Below are 17927 nucleotides of genomic sequence, written 5' to 3'. Positions count from 1 at the left end.
GAATGAGTCCACTTATAGTTTCTAGTATAACATCACTGTTAAAGATGTATTTTAACTGTTAAAGACATCTGTGATTGATAAGGTATTTGCTCTGGGTGAAAAATTAGCAAATCTCTGTGCTCATTCAGCATATAAATCATACTGCAGATTTGTGACTCAGATCTAAAGAGCACTAAAGTCAGCCAGAACTCCTCAAGGATATTTTAGACAAGAACTGATGTCCAGAAGAAGTTGTTTCTACCTAATGGCGCTCTTTGTGTTCCTGATATTTCTGCTACTACCTGAGACTGTGTCCAACATCCCAGTTGCTACATGTAATATCTGTTACCCTCTGCCAATACGCCACCAGTATTATCAGCCAGGGGATCTCATCATTGCTGGCATTATTTCTCAAGCCTATATATTTTCCGACCCTGTGACTTTCAATCAACACCCGTCTCATAATCTCCTGGATGACATTGGGTAAGCCAAAATTCTGGTTAATTGTACATTTTCCATAAGGTGCAATAAATTGTATTTTTATTTTAAGCAGGCAATTCCACCAAGAGAGGAAGATTGTGGACATAAGCTAACATAAGTACTAGGGACTATTTACATTATTCATACTAGTAGTCTATTTAGCTGCTATTCCATGACTGTAGATGAACATTCCTCTTGTGGTATTCAGCTCCCATCCACTCCACATAATGTTTCACAATAGCAAGGGCCAAATATGTCTCACATCAAAATCTTCTGTCTACTAGATTCAACATGTTGGCTATCTAAGAGCTTTCTTAAAAGAAATATATAAGATAGTACTCATTATTTGTCCACCAAATATCAGCTACATATATCAATTTTGGTAATTCTTTCTGTAAATATGAGCTAGTTTCATAAACAAATAGATATTTTAAGATACCTCTCTGATTGTATGACCTTGGATATTTGCCATGGATGAAAACTTAGCAAGACTGCTATTGACTCCTATCAACAACTGCACTCATTCGGCATGTAAATCACACTGCAGATTTGTGACTCAGATTTATCAACATATCTTGGCCTTTGTATTTGCCATAACGGAGATCAATGAAAACCCTCAGATATTACCCAATATCTCCCTGGGCTTCCACATCTATAATAGCCATTTTCTTCAAAGTGGTACTTTACTTGCTTCTCTGGAGCTTCTCTCCACATGGAACAACTTTATCCCAAACTACAAGTGTAATACTAAAGATAATATTATGGCAGTCGTTGGAGGACCAGATTCAGATGTGGGTTTCTTTATGGCAACCATTCTGAGCATCTACAAGATACCTCAGGTAAGATACAAACACAGGACTTTGCTCCTGAACAAAAGCACAATATGTCCCATTAGTCTTGAATGTAGTTTTTTATGTGTATCACAATATTGTTAAACATTAAACATCACTAGATAGTGTGGGATAGAATATGTAAAAATAGTTGAACATTGCATATAAAAGTGGTATAATCTATGAATTACATCAGTACAACTCCATAATTTTGAACAATGAGTTAAATATAAGGATATTTTAAAGAACTGAAAACTTGATTAATTAATCAGGTCTTCATTTGGTAATCATATCAAAGTGAAGCTGACAACTGCCTGCTGTACTGTAAAGTCAGATGACCATCTTTTTAATTTCTTTGTGGGATGCAGCATATACACTTGAAAATCTTGATTTTCATGGTTGTACATACATTCCTTGAAATATCAATGTCTGAATTATACTAGACAAACTTTAATAGAGAAAAGATGTTGCTTAAAGTACAATTCCTAATCAGGAATGTAAACAAATATACACTATACCCAGTGAACACTAATGTACACGTTTTATTGACCTCATGAATTCACAGAGACTTCTTTTACCTTGACCGAAAGACATTTAAAAGGAGACAAACTTACAGAAATATGATGTTGGATACTTCCATTTAGGCTGCTGTCTCCAAACCCCTGTTCAGGTCAAGAATACATTCCATACATTTCTACAGAGGAATTACTGAGTCTGTCATTTGTACCTCAATAACTATTTAGTTTGGTATAGCAACTAAACAGGAGAGGTAAAGACTTCAACAGATAGTTAGGACTGCAAAAACAATAATTGCAACCAGCCTGCTTTCCACTGGGGATCTGCATAGGTCAGAAAGAGGTCTGAGGAAATATCTACAGACCCCTCACATCCTGGTCATAATCTGTTTCAACTGCTCCCCTCAAGACATGCCAAAACTACACTCACAGTTTTTTCCCCTGAGTCATCACTCTGCTGAATACTTAATTCCCACAGCACTGTCTTAGGCAGTGGTGGGATTCAACTGGTTCGCACCAGTTTGGGAGAACCAGTAGCTAAATTTTTTTGAGTTCAGAGACCGGCTGGAGGAAGGCTTGCAGGCCTAGAACTGCCCAGCAGAAGTGTGTGGATGCCACTTCCGGAAATCCGTTCTAGGCCTTGGAGGCCTGGAGAAGGCCTCCCAGGCCTAGAATGGCCCCCCAGAAGTGCATGGATGCCACTTCTGGAAGACCGTTCTAGGCCTTGGATACCCAGGCCTGCATCCACTCAGAGAACTGGTTGTTCAGGTATTTGAATCCCACCACTGGTCATAGGCCTAACAAATTTACCCATATAGTAGGTTTCATTGCTATTATCATCTTTCTCATATTCCAATTTCTCATCTTTTCTCCTCATCTTTCCTACTATCTTCTCCTATTGGTATCTTATTACTGTATCTTATGATTAATGACTGTAACTATGATTTATGATCTGTGACCTATCATTTTGTTGTTGTATGTGTGTACATTTAGAGCTTATGCACCAGAGACAAATTCCTTGCATGTCCAATCACACAATATTTGGTTTTTTGTACCTTGATCAGGAACTTAATTTCATCATTGCCCTTCTCTGAAATTAATATTTCAAGCCCATTTAAAGTGGGATGTCCAGAGCTGGATTGAATTATAATTATTGGCATATGGCATTGTTACAGTAGCCAGGAGACCACAATGCTTTTGCAGAATAATTGTTTGGTTTGCCAAGGTACCAGCCCTGTTATAGGAAATGTTTTCATGCTTCTCAAGGTGCACCACAGGAGAGTGAGCTGGCTGTGCACCAGAGAGAAAGACAAGTGGCTCTTCCTACAGCATCACCAAAGGCCTCCTCCCTTCCCAGAACTGCCTCACATCAGGAATCTGACTGCCTGCACAGAGCACAGCTCATCTCCCCACCAAAGTGGTACCTATTTTATGTACTCACATAGAACATGCTTTCAAATTGCAGGTGGGCAGAAGTGATGGGAGCTCACCCTACCAAATAGAATTAGGGCTCAAACTGCTGGAGCCATCTCCGTCATCATTAAGCCACTGAGCCACCATGCCTCTTGTAGCTGGATTGAATATATAAAACCATTTATTTCCTGTGATTTGGATATTATATTTCTTCTGATTTGGATCATGATTGGGAATTAAGTCCCCCCCCTTGTTTATTTCTTTTCATTTCAGTTCACTTATGGTTCTGGTCCAGTAATAAATGACCAATCCCAAAATGTTTTTTCCTTACGGATGTTCCCTAGTAGGAAGCATCAATATTTCGGAATCCTACAACTGCTGCTTCTTTTCAGGTGGACGTGGATTGGAGTTATTTTTATAGATGATGACAATGGGTTGAGATTTGTACACACAATACTGCCCAAGTTTTCCAAGAAAGGCATCTGCTTTGATTTTATAAAAACTTTGCCTACACTGTATTTTCCTTCTGATGTTGGTGAGATGGTGGATGGATGGATCAAAATATACAAGGTGATTAGCAATAGCACAGCCAATGTTGTGCTCATACATGGAGAAATTCACACTATGATCTTTTTGAGGATGTTCCCTCACGTTTCAGAATTTGAGAACATACCCATCAAGACCAAGAGCAAAGTCTGGATTATGACAGCCCAGATGGAATTCACATCAGTTCCCTTTCTCAAAAACCTTGAGGTTAATGTTATCCATGGTGCTCTGTTGGTCGCCTTTCATTCAGCTGATGTGATGGGATTTCAAACATTTCTTAAAAGAAGAAACCCAAATGCAGAAAATGGAGATGGTTTCATCAAGGACTTTTGGCAACAGGCCTTTAATTGTCACTTCTGTTCTCCAAGAGGACCCAAGATTGTCGGAGATGTCTGCACTGGGGAGGAGAAGGTGGAGACACTGCCTAGGTCAGTTTTTGAAACCACTATGACTAGTCACAGCTACAGCCTCTACAATGCAGTTTACACTATGGCCCATGCTTTGCAATCCATGGATTCATCCCAGTTGAACTCCAGAATGACAGCAGAGATAAAAAGAAGGAATTCCATCAGAAAAGAGCCATGGCAGGTAATATCCTGAATGGAGAAATTCAGAAGAATTGATCAGAACCTCCAAGTGACTTGAAATGTTTCTGCTTAGCACAGAAAGCTTTCTCTGTGATTATTTTGGGGCAGTGTCTTTTCATTCTGAGAGGGTAATTTGAAGGTGTAAAAGAGTGATAAAAACTCTTTAAAAAATTGACTTATTTTTCTTATAAAGGAAAGGGGTGCAAACAATTATTATAACTGTTTTTGCTGCTTTCTCCCTGTATAGAATGGTGCAAAAGCAGGAAAGCAGGAAGTTCACATTATGAGTTGAGGCACATGGCATCAAAAATGAAGGAAAGTTCTTGCCTATGTGAGAATGTTCTTGATGAACAAGTGGCTTCCTTTTCCATCCACCTTAATTCCTACCATCATGAGTTTATTGCTGATAGAATTTTATCAGTTGTAATTCTAATGTTAAATGCATGATATAACCTGACTGAAATAGTCAACAAGATTTAGAATATTGACACAGGAAAGAGAAGGACAGGAAAGAAGGATCTCATTATTAGTCTTAAAATAGACCATTGTATATTTGGTCTCTTGTTCTGTGGCTGTCTTTTATTAGGAATCCATTCAAGTCAAACTCAGAAGGACCAAACAGCTGATCCCTGTTTCTTAGGCTATCTGACTGATCATCAGTCAGATGAGTTAATGCAGAGTTCCCCAACCTTTCTGACTTTGAGGACCAGTGTGGGAGGAGGGGATGGTTCTGTGTGAGTGGCAGGCAAGCAACCACATGCAGCTCCATTTGCATAAGTGGTGGGCATGCGTGCCCGCTGCTCGCACAAATGGAGTTGCAGATGCACAGAGTCACCCATAACTCATGCAAGTGGAGCTGTGCATGTGCATGCACGTCTGCTGCTCGTACAAGTGGAGCTATGTACACATTCCCCAGCCATTTCTGTGGCCCATCCTGAATGGGCTGGGTGAAAGAAATAAGCATTACAAACAAAATACAGAAAGAGAAAAGAAAAAAAAAGTGTACACAACAAATATAAGATTAGCAATTTTTCTACCATTTTTCTTAGTATTCTTCCCCCATCTTTTTGGAATAATGTATCAGTGACCAGATTTAGGAAAAAAAATATGTGCACTGTAGATGAATTAGGTCAGGAATAAACTAATCCATATGCATTAAATTAAGGGGCTTTATTATGTTTACAAAGCAATCTGAATATTAGAAATACATCATTTATACCCCCTAATTTTCTTGAGTTTTCCCCCCCCCCCTCTCCCTTTCTTCTTCTATTTAGCTCCACCATTATTTAAAAAGCCTCTCATTTAACAATAGTCTTGAGGAAAGAGTTTCTTTTGATGAAAACAGGGAACTGAAGGCTGGGTTTGATATTATCAATTGGGTGACATTCCCAAATCAGACCTTTCTTCGTGTCAAGGTGGGAAATATTGATCCCCTTGCTCCAAAGGACAAAGTCTTCTCCATTTCTCTAGATGCCATTGTGTGGCCCAGGCCATATCATAAGGTACAATGAATATAGTGGATGAGGACCATCTAATTTTCTTTATTTATCTAATTTCTACATTGCCCATATCACCTTAGTGACTCAGGGCAGTTTACAAAACTGTCTCTGGACAGTTCTTCAGGTTAATCAGGGGTAGTCAACCTTGGCTCTTTTATGACTAAGCTGGCTCAGGAATTCTGGGAATTGAAGTCCACGAATCATAAAAGAGCCAAGGTTGACTACCCCTGAGGTTAATATTTGCTCATGAAAATAACTCTGGTTGCTTCGAAGGTGGTTGTTTAATTTCTTCCATTACTGTGGTGATCATTCCTGATAGTTCATGGGGAAATGAGTTCAAGAAGTGTGAGCCTCTAAAATAAGCTGCTTACATTTTATCTCCTTCCCTTTCCCTTCTCTTTATTAAACCAACAAAGGCATCATGAAGATTCAAGAATACATCATAGCCTTTTTAAGAACTGATCAGAGAAAGGATCATCCGTTGCTCATTTTTATGTCTGTTTGGCATATTTTCTCTGTAACTAATACAGCAATAATAAGAGGTCTTAGGATTTTGATTCCTTTTTTCTTTCTGAGAAATAATATTGTTTTCCCTGTCAATATTAATACATCTGCTCTCATTTGCACACAGGAACCACCCTCTTCCTTGTGTAATGACTTTTGCCATTTGGGTCACAGGCGGATAAAAAAAGAAGGCAACCCTTTTTGCTGTTATGATTGCTTTCCATGCCCAGCTAGGATGATCTCAAGCCAGATGGGTAAGAGATAGTATTTTTGAGTTTCATTGAGTTTCCAATCATACTGAATTTGGTTTAGGATTCATAGCATGGGGATGTGAGGACAATCTGACTCTAATATCTGTACCATTGAGTGCTTGATCTGACTGACAACATGAGTGTCACCAGGAGGACTTTTACTGTTCCATGTTGTTACTACTAAACTTGGTGGAAAAGGAGGAACTCATTGGATATACATTTTCTTTATGTTTCAAAAACAATCCATGTGTGAATATTAGTTTCTGAGAAAGGAATATCTGTAGGGAGCTAGTTTAGCTTTATTTGGTTGTAGGATGTCTCCCACCTTTAGAATGTTCTCATCTATTAAGATTAAGATGTTTTCATTTATGAGTGTTTTTCCTTATGAATCATTGCAACCTGGTTTGGACCTACTTGTGTGAGATAAAGTATCCCTGGAATACATGATGCAGTATATGAAAATCTTTTCTACAGAGAAATTGTCTTTTTCTTTTTTTTCAGATATGGATTCTTGCACTCCATGTCCAGAAGATCATTATCCAAACAAAGAGCAAGATCACTGCGTTCCCAAAGATATCAGTTTTCTGAGATATGGAGAACCTTTAGGGATCAGCCTGACCACTCTTTCTCTTTTCTTTTCTTGCACCATGGGTCAAATATTTTGGATCTTCCTTAAATACAGAGAAACTCCCATCGTCAAAGCCAACAATCGGAACCTCACCTATACCCTGATCATTTCCCTCCTGCTCTCTTTTCTTTCCCCTTTGCTTTTTGTTGGTCAACCAGAACAGGTGAGGTGCCTGCTTCGCCAAACTACTTTTGGCATTATCTTTTCAGTGGCAATTTCTTGCATTTTGGCCAAAACTCTCATTGTAGTTCTGGCCTTTATGGCCACCAAACCAGGCTCTAGAATCAGGAAATGGTTGGGAAAACCACTGGCCCAGTCCATCATCTTCTCCTGTTCCCTTACTCAAATCACTATTTGTGCGGTGTGGCTGGCAACCTTTCCTCCATTCCCTGATGTTGATATGTACTCTCTGACTGAAGAAATTGTCTTGGAATGCAATGAGGGTTCAACTATCATGTTCTGCTGCATGCTGGGTTTTATGGGCTTCCTGGCCATGATCAGCTTCACTATGGCTTGCCTAGGAAGAAAGTTACCAGACAATTTCAATGAAGCCAAATTCATCACCTTCAGCATGATGGTCTTCTGCAGTGTTTGGCTCTCCTTTGTTCCAGCCTATCTCAGCACCAAGGGGAAATATGTGGTAGCTGTGGAGGTCTTCTCCATCTTGGCTTCTGGTGCTGGTTTACTAGGTTGCATTTTCTCTCCCAAATGCTACATCATCTTGATCAGGCCTGAGCTGAATGATAGAAAGTACCTGATGAGAAGGAAATAATGACCTGAAATCTGTATAATCGCAGCCCTTAAATTAAACTTTAGCTGTTAATCTCATTGTATGGTTTTGAATGGTGGTGGGATTCAAATAACAACTGGTTCTCTGTGTGGATTCCACTTCCAGATGTCCTGTCAACACTGCTAACATCGGATATTTTTGCATTGACAACAGATGGAAATGCAGCCATCTTTTCCCTTTTGCTTTTAGAATTATATGATGCTGGGGGGGGGATGTGAATGAGAGTCCAGTTAGACATAACAGCACTAAACTTAGCATGAAAATCAAGGTTATTGAGCCCAGAGCTGATAAAGAATTGGCGGGCTGGAGAGCTGGAGAGGAAGCCCGCGCTTCAAGCTAATTGGGGAATATGATTTATGACTGTTAATTGGAGGAGGGAATTGTGCTTTGATACTATGTGCCCAGGGGAGGGAAATTCAGTTTTTGGCTTCGATTATGAAGTGCCAATATTATGCTACTCAAATAAAAGATTCTTTAAGGTAAACAATGCCTCAAAGTTCTTTGAAGAGTTTCATCTGTCGGAACCATATGTCTGTTCTGGGCCTGGACAACAAAAAATTAGCTACCGGTTCTGCTAAACTGGTGCGAACTGGCTGAATCCCACCACTAGTTTTGAGTGGTCATAAATGTATTATTTTAAGATTCGACGCAAGCCTACATTTTTAATGTAGTTAATTTATACAGCTACATTTAATATATCAATTTCTTTTTTTATATATAATATTTTATTAGTTTTCTATTCTTACAATTAAATATTTAAAAAGCAATGTGGTGACTGGGTTAATCAATAATTCAATAACATACATAAATCTTTAGTACAAATCTCAAGTTACAACATTAGATATTTCCTCTCTTTTTCTATTATCTCATATTAGGCTAGTATAGATCTTATTATTATCAGCTAAGTAAAACCATCTTTGTTACATTTATCAATACTTTTTAGCTTATACCTATCTTAATTGTGTTTGCATTCAATCCTTATATACAATCAATGTCCTGTTATTACTTTTTTCCCAAGCTTTAATTTTCCATCAATATTCAAATTAACATTTGGTATTTATAATTTCCAAGCTTTAGGTAACCAAAGTTTCCCTTATCTCAACTTCTTCCTTTTTCCCTTTTCATAATAAAATCTAATATTCTAAATACACATCTTATCTATTTGCATATAATCTTGTTCTGTTTTCTAAAAATTATCTATTTTCCACCATATTAAACCAAAAGTCTGTTAGTCTTATTACACATCTTATCTATTCAATTATAATGTTACTTTATTTTCTAAATATTATCTATTTTCCACCATATTCAACCCTCTAATCAGTAATATGAAATCCCCTCTAATAAATCAAAACCCTAGTTTCTTTCAGCCTTACTCTGGCTTTCTTCCTTTGCCAACTGACCTTCCATGTCAATACTTTTGAATCATCAAACAGTTGTATTATTTGAAATAAAAAAGTCCATTCAATTACAGGGTTTTTGAAAGAACTAGCCCATTTGTATTCATTAAATCGCCTCCTTATTACTCCAATTTCCCACAATTGTCCTGATAGGTTTATCTTCCATTCAATCTGTTCTTCTTCCTTTTCCTCAAATTTCTTCTGATTTATGTAAAAAGTCTTTTCCATTCTCAATGGAAAAAGAAAACCCTTTTCTGATTTTTCTGTTGACTGGATCTGTTGGTCAATTGGATCTTCTGTCTTAGTGTTTAGTTGTTCCAGTTCTCCTGCTATTTTCTGCATTGTTAGTTCTTTGGTTGTAGTCAAGGTCTGGGTTTGTGTATCTAAGCTGGCATCTTCTTCCTTTGTGTTGCATCTTATCTTGTCACAAGCTGAAAGAATGGTTTTGTGTATTGATTTCAACATAGAAAGGATTTTTTCCTGATCTTCATCCATATTCTCTTGATATTGTGTTAAGTTAAAAACTTTAAAATCAAATGTTGAAAATAGTTTTTCATTTTTTATAACTGGGTATGGGACATCTATTTCACGTTTTATAGGTAGTCTTTATAGTGGAGATTGTTTACCAAGTAAAAATTTATAGTCCAAAGTATTCCATCATCTCATGTAATAACAGATGCTTCTCATGTAAAGAAATAGGAAAGCAATTCCCCACATATAACTCTGAAAATCAGTAAAGGTTTACATTCATAGTTCAAAGAGGCNACTGGGTATGGGACATCTATTTCACGTTTTATAGGTAGTCTTTATAGTGGAGATTGTTTACCAAGTAAAAATTTATAGTCCAAAGTATTCCATCATCTCATGTAATAACAGATGCTTCTCATGTAAAGAAATAGGAAAGCAATTCCCCACATATAACTCTGAAAATCAGTAAAGGTTTACATTCATAGTTCAAAGAGGCGAGATATGCCGCCCAAAAGTTCCTTCTTTACAGCTGAGTTTTTCAAAGGTGGTATTTGTCAAGGTCAAGAGAGTTTTTTCTAGAGTCTGGGCTTCAAGCCAGGTCTCTTTTAGGCAATAACAAATTGTAATACCATACTTTGCCACAAGATGTCACCAATGCCGCTTAAAGCTTTTTAAATCCAAAGTTTTTATGATATTTTTCAAGGTTTATTTCTTTTACTTTTTTTAGATAAAAACAAACATCTCCATAAGAATAGGAAAACTTTTAGCCCACAAGTTTCAAAAGCGTATGCATCCAATTAGGTTAGAATTGTTCTTATAGTTGCTCTGCTTCCCCTGGGTAGTTAGTCACCGCTGTTCTTAGAGGGTGGGGTAGAAATTCCCTTCCCTCTCTCCTCACAGGGAGAAAAGTACTTTGGGCAGTTTTTAAAGGAAAAGATATTTAAAGTCTTAAAGAGAAGATCAGATCTCACCCAGTTTCATCCGCATTGCTTTAAAGGTACTTGGTAGTAATTTTGACTTCAGCTATCAGCAGCTTAGTGACAAGCCATATTGCTATGGCTGGCGGTTTGGAAAGCTGCCCCGGATCAAGCGGAAGAGTTGCCACCGTCCCGCAATCAAACAGGGGTCCTCTCCTTGCTTATTGCCCCTACAGGGCAACTTTTGACCCTTTCCAGGGTCACCCAGTGGGATGAATTTGAGCGCGGAAGACAGAGCTCACCTTTCTGAAACTGGAAGTCAATAGATCAATTTCTAAGGATAACCTAAATGTTGGGAGTGGCTTCTGGATTTTTACTGATAAGTTGTTACACAGGCTTGTCGATGTTGCTGAGAAACCAGAAATTCTTCTCCTTCAGATCTCTCATGGGGAGGAAACATCAGCATTTCATTCTGGGACACACAAACTGGAGTAGTAATCATTCTTGGCTTAAAACTAAGAAAAGCAAAACCTGTTTAATACTTGAATGGGAAGCCATCACAAAATAATCTAGTCTAGTCTGGGAGATAAAATTGGCAAAATGAATTAATCTCATTGTAAGCTATAAAGAACTGGTCAGAAGTCCTTATTGATATTTCTCAATTGGTAGAAATCTAGTCTACCACAATTTCTCTATTCCTGATATTCCTGAACCTCAAATATGCCCACACTTTCACAGACATACTTATATATTGTTAAAGTAGTTTCCTCTTTTTTTTTTTGCAAGATGGACCTTTGCCTTTTAGGCATCTAAGACAACGTGGACATGGGAACATGTTTATTCAAACCCACAAAACTATTTATGATAATGTTATCCAGTTCTTGATAGGTCATTTGAATTCCATTCTTGGTAAGAATTTTTTTGTAAGACTTAGGGTTTTTTTTCTTTGAATAACTGACCCAGTTGGCAGTCAGAGATTTTTAGGGTCCCGCTACATAAAATTCTTCATGTGCTATTACTGATTTTATTTTAAATGCTGTTGATCATTTCTCAACATCACATAGCTTCATTTTTAAATAAATGCTTAATCACTTCCCTACAGAGAAGATGGAGTTAGATTATTACTTAGATTTCATAAGGCTCCATCATCCATTCATCCACCTATCGAATATGGCCTATATTTGTTTGTAAATACATAAAATAGCCCAAACTGTCATGGATTTAAGTTTATCATTAATTATGCTGAGTAACAGTTCCTAGATTAATAAGGCATGTTTTTCCTCATATCCTACTCAAGAGGGTTGAAAATGGACATCCATGTTTGAAACAGATGTGATCATGATGGGTTGGATTTGTCTCTTCTTTCTAAGTATTCTCCCAATTCTTAGGATCCAAATTCAAATTTGTAATAATTGTGGGTATATTCCACAAACTTGCAAAAGCAGATGCAAGCATTATATTTATAGACAACATGATATTACTTTAATGAAAGACTTTGACAGCTCAAATAAATACAGTTGATTAATGAATAAAACAAACCAGTCAAAACCTTCCTTCCTTCCTTCCTTCCTTCCTTCCTTCCTTCCTTCCTTCCTTCCTTCCTTCCTTCCTTCCTTCCTTCCTTGCTTGCTTATTTATTTATTCACATTTATTTTACATGATTTTGCTGTCCTAATCACAACATCTAGATAGCTTACTTACTTATCATGTTTAGAAACTACCAATATCCCCCACAGAGGAAAGCTCAATAAATTTAGGCATAGTGGCTTTTTTATTTAATAACTAGAAGTGTGTCTATGTAGATTGAATGACACATTACACTACAAATAACTTCTTAATAGTGGAATATGGATACATATGGGTATGCAAAATAATCTCTAGATTAGAAATCAACGTGTATAGAATAACATGAGAATATTTGGAATAAAAATGTGGATAAAAATATGAAATTGCTTTCCTATAGAATGATCATTAAAAGAGATACGTTTGAACCAAATTGCTAGTATTGAGATACCTTACAGAGACTGGGAAGGGAACTAAATAGAGAGTCTTCCATTTATATCAGACATGTCAAATACAAGGCCGGGGGGCCAGATGCGGCCNACTGGGTATGGGACATCTATTTCACGTTTTATAGGTAGTCTTTATAGTGGAGATTGTTTACCAAGTAAAAATTTATAGTCCAAAGTATTCCATCATCTCATGTAATAACAGATGCTTCTCATGTAAAGAAATAGGAAAGCAATTCCCCACATATAACTCTGAAAATCAGTAAAGGTTTACATTCATAGTTCAAAGAGGCCAGATATGCCGCCCAAAAGTTCCTTCTTTACAGCTGAGTTTTTCAAAGGTGGTATTTGTCAAGGTCAAGAGAGTTTTTTCTAGAGTCTGGGCTTCAAGCCAGGTCTCTTTTAGGCAATAACAAATTGTAATACCATACTTTGCCACAAGATGTCACCAATGCCGCTTAAAGCTTTTTAAATCCAAAGTTTTTATGATATTTTTCAAGGTTTATTTCTTTTTCTTTTTTTTAGATAAAAACAAACGTCTCCATAAGAATAGGAAAACTTTTAGCCCACAAGTTTCAAAAGCGTATGCATCCAATTAGGTTAGAATTGTTCTTATAGTTGCTCTGCTTCCCCTGGGTAGTTAGTCACCGCTGTTCTTAGAGGGTGGGGTAGAAATTCCCTTCCCTCTCTCCTCACAGGGAGAAAAATACTTTGGGCAGTTTTTAAAGGAAAAGATATTTAAAGTCTTAAAGAGAAGATTAGATCTCACCCAGTTTCATCCGCATTGCTTTAAAGGTACTTGGTAGTAATTTTGACTTCAGCTGTCAGCAGCTTAGTGATGAGCCGTATTGCTATGGCCGGCGGTTTGGAAAGCTGCCCCGGATCAAGCGGAAGAGTTGCCACCGTCCCACAATCAAACAGGGGTCCCCTCCTTGCTCATTGCCCCTACAGGGCAACTTTTGACCCTTTCCAGGGTCACCCAGTGGGATGAATTTGAGCGCGGAAGACAGAGCTCACCTTTCTGAAACTGGAAGTCAATAGATCAATTTCTAAGGATAACCTAAATGTTGGGAGTGGCTTCTGGATTTTTACTGATAAGTTGTTACACAGGCTTTTCGATGTTGCTGAGATACCAGAAATTCTTCTCCTTCAGATCTCTCATGGGGAGGAAACATCAGCATTTCATTCTGGGACACACAAACTGGAGTAGTAATCATTCTTGGCTTAAAACTAAGAAAAGCAAAACCTGTTTAATACTTGAATGGGAAGCCATCACAAAATAATCTAGTCTAGTCTGGGAGATAAAATTGGCAAAATGAATTAATCTCATTGTAAGCTATAAAGAACTGGTCAGAAGTCCTTATTGATATTTCTCAATTGGTTGAAATCTAGTCTACCACAATTTCTCTATTCCTGATATTCCTGAACCTCAAATATGCCCACACTTTCACAGACATACTTATATATTGTTAAAGTAGTTTCCTCTTTTTTTTTGCAAGATGGACCTTTGCCTTTTAGGCATCTAAGACAACGTGGACATGGGAACATGTTTATTCAAACCCACAAAACTATTTATGATAATGTTATCCAGTTCTTGATAGGTCATTTGAATTCCATTCTTGGTAAGAATTTTTTTGTAAGACTTAGGTTTTTTTTTCTTTGAATAACTGACCCAGTTGGCAGTCAGAGATTTTTAGGGTCCCTCTACATAAAATTCTTCATGTGCTATTACTGATTTTATTTTAAATGCTGTTGATCATTTCTCAACATCACATAGCTTCATTTTTAAATAAATGCTTAATCACTTCCCTACAGAGAAGATGGAGTTAGATTATTACTTAGATTTCATAAGGCTCCATCATCCATTCATCCACCTATCGAATATGGCCTATATTTGTTTGTAAATACATAAAATAGCCCAAACTGTCATGGATTTAAGTTTATCATTAATTATGCTGAGTAACAGTTCCTAGAGTAATAAGGCATGTTTTTCCTCATATCCTACTCAAGAGGGTTGAAAATGGACATCCATGTTTGAAACAGATGTGATCATGATGGGTTGGATTTGTCTCTTCCTTCTAAGTATTCTCCCAATTCTTAGGATCCAAATTCAAATTTGTAATAATTGTGGGTATATTCCACAAACTTGCAAAAGCAGATGCAAGCATTATATTTATAGACAACATGATATTACTTTAATGAAAGACTTTGACAGCTCAAATAAATACAGTTGATTAATGAATAAAACAAACCAGTCAAAACCTACCTACCTACCTTCCTTCCTTCCTTCCTTCCTTCCTTCCTTGCTTATTTATTTATTCACATTTATTTTACATGATTTTGCTGTCCTAATCACAACATCTAGATAGCTTACTTACTTATCATGTTTAAAAACTACCAATATCCCCCACAGAGGAAAGCTCAATAAATTTAGGCATAGTGGCTTTTTTATTTAATAACTAGAAGTGTGTCTATGTAGATTGAATGACACATTACATTACAAATAACTTCTTAATAGTGGAATATGGATACATATGGGTATGCAAAATAATCTCCAGATTAGAAATCAATGTGTATAGAATAACATGAGAATATTTGGAATAAAAATGTGGATAAAAATATGAAATTGCTTTCCTATGGAATGATCATTAAAAGAGATATGTTTGAACCAAATTGCTAGTATTGAGATACCTTACAGAGGCTGGGAAGGGAACTAAATAGAGAGTCTTCCATTTATATCAGACATGTCAAACACAAGGCCCGGGGGCCAGATGCGGCCCGCAAAGTGATTTCATGTGGCCCGCGAAGCCATCCTGGAAACAGTGAGGGAACAGTCCCCACTGCCTTGGCCCTGGCCCAGGCTGGCCGGCCGGCAGCCAATGTACAATTTTGTGGTGGCCATCTATGCTGAAACGCATTCAGTCTCCCTCTGACTTTGCCCTGGTACCCATCATGAACAACATGGCTAAGGAGAGCAAGCACAGCAGCAGCCTTGAGGAGGAGGTCAGTGCAGCTGGGCGCCCCCTTGGGGAATTTTCTGGGGAAGTTATCACACCCATCACAAGACCCATCACTAGATCCATCACAAAACCCTCACCTGACATGACCCTCCCATCACAAAATCTACTGACCCCACGAAGCCCTTATAAGCAAAACACCACCAACACTGACATTCCCTAAACTCCGCTGAAGATGTTACCTAGCCTGGTAACAAAATGTTCAGAAACCAATCTACAAGCTTGGAGAATGAACCTCCACCCACAAATATCAGCTTTCCAATCTCCAAAGGATATTGTGATAAAAATGGAAAGAAAATAGGCCATACAGCAAAGAGCAGAGTCAGAGGATGAAAAAGGTAAGGAATTGGAGTTGGGCAAAATGTAAAAGCGCATTGAGCACATTAGCCCTGAAGGTGCAGGGCACATCTTCGGGGTATGTAGTGAAACACAAACTGAATAGGCATTGCATGGTCTTAGAGTTAATATATTAAGGATTGGAATCACTAAATTAACAGTGAAATAAACTGGGCCCATCCAAGCAACCTTACATTTCCCTGTTTCCATTACAACAGGCCCAATGAAGTATATAAATGCTAACAGGAGAATTCAATGCTCCTGTGCTATATCCCATTGCCTTAACATGAACCTGCTTCAACCATATTGCTCTTCAATATTTTGCCATAGTCCTGTCTAGCAAAAACTCTTCTGAAATCTGAGGAAACCTCCATTTAACAGTATCATCATTCCCTGTAAGAGGAGTCCAAGTAAAACATTCTGTTGAATGTGAGGTTCCACAGCAATGGCCCCTAACATTTTGGGCACCAGGGACTGGTTCCGTGGAGATAGGTTTTTTTCCGCAGACCATAGAGGTTGTAGTTTTGCATGCTGCCTGCATCCTGTGGATGGAGTTTAGCTTGTTTACGTGGTTGCTGGCATGCCAGGGGTTTAGGACTCTTGTTCTACAGTACAGGTAGTCCTTGACTTATTACCACAACTGAGCCCAAAATTTCTGTTGTTAAGTGAGACATTTGTTAAGTAAGTTTTGCCCCATTTTGCAACCTTTTTGCCACAGTTGTTAAGTGAATCACTGCGGTTGATACGTTAATGACCCAGTTGTTAAATGAATCTGGCTTCCCCATTGACTTTGCTTGTCAGAAGGTTGCAAAAGGTGATCACATGACTTTGGGACACAGCAATGGTCACAAGTATGAACCAGCTGCCAAGCATCTGAATTTTGATCACATGATCATGGGGATGCTACAAAGGTTGTAACTGTGAAAAATGATCATAAGTTACTGTTTTCAATGCTGTTGTAACTTTGAACAGTCACTAAATGAACTGTTGTAAATCACGGACTACCTCTATTATGTTTACTGGACTCGATTTTATCACCCATTAGCCTAGAGGTAGCATTAAAATTTTACACCTTTTGCTATCATTAGAAGCTGGAATGTTCCTACATTGTTATCTCACTCATATTAAGTTTCATTGGCCACTGCAATCTTTTATCTGTATAATTTGATGTCATTTTATGCTAGTTTCTAAGGATTTAGAATAACAGAATTACAAAGTTGGAAGGTACCTTTGAATACCTACTTAGTCCAACCCCATGTTCAAGCAGGAGATCCTATCATTTCAGACAAATGACTGTCCAATTCCTTCTCAAAAGCCTCCAGTAATGGAACTTCACTTGCTTTCACTTCTGAAAGCAAGCTATTTCATTAATTGTTCTCACTGTCAGGAAATTTCTCTTCTGTTCTAGGCTGCTTCTCTCCATGATTAGCTTCTTGTCTTGTTCAGGTGATTTGGAGAATTGGTTGACCTCCTCTTCCTTGTGGCAGCCCCTCAAATATTGAACACTGCTATGATGTCAATCCTAATCCTTCCTTTTACTAGACTATATACCCAAGTCCTGTAACTGTTCTTCATATGTTTTAGCCTCCAGCCTCCTAATCATCTTTGTTTCTCTTCTCTGCACTCTTTCCAGAGTCTCAACATCTTTTTTATATTGTGGTGACCAAAACTGGTTTCAGTATTCCAAGTGTGGTCTTACCAAGGCATTATAAAGCGGTAGTAATCCTTCACATGATCTTGATTCTTTCCCTTTGTTTCCTT

General features: G+C 37.8%; 1 protein-coding gene across 1 annotated transcript; it reads left to right on the top strand.

The window, feature by feature from the left end:
• Positions 1–244: 244 nt before the first annotated feature.
• On the top strand, positions 245–8004 carry LOC107286604 (vomeronasal type-2 receptor 26-like). The gene is made up of 6 exons (XM_029283959.1): positions 245–462; positions 1121–1298; positions 3491–4351; positions 5625–5852; positions 6481–6607; positions 7106–8004. Exons 1-6 carry the CDS (start codon positions 245–247, stop codon positions 8002–8004), a joined length of 2511 nt encoding a protein of 836 aa, XP_029139792.1.
• Positions 8005–17927: the final 9923 nt, after the last annotated feature.

The sequence above is a fragment of the Protobothrops mucrosquamatus genome, unplaced genomic scaffold (genome assembly GCF_001527695.2).
Source record: "Protobothrops mucrosquamatus isolate PMUCROS unplaced genomic scaffold, P.Mucros_1.0 scaffold303, whole genome shotgun sequence".
In the NCBI taxonomy this organism is placed as follows: Eukaryota; Metazoa; Chordata; class Lepidosauria; order Squamata; family Viperidae; genus Protobothrops; species Protobothrops mucrosquamatus.
The sequence above is the reverse complement of the archived record's forward strand: the minus strand, read 5'-3'. Positions and strand labels throughout refer to the sequence as shown.

What these genes read in the sequence shown, in the direction of transcription:
- LOC107286604 (XM_029283959.1), top strand. Translation starts at nt 245, where the DNA reads ATGGCGCTCTTTGTGTTCCTGATATTTCTGCTACTACCTGAGACTGTG. An exon ending in AATCTCCTGGATGACATTGG is followed by an intron (nt 463 to 1,120) that starts GTAAGCCAAAAT and finishes CATCTATAATAG; the next exon opens with CCATTTTCTTCAAAGTGGTA. An exon ending in GATGATCTCAAGCCAGATGG is followed by an intron (nt 6,608 to 7,105) that starts GTAAGAGATAGT and finishes CTTTTTTTTCAG; the next exon opens with ATATGGATTCTTGCACTCCA.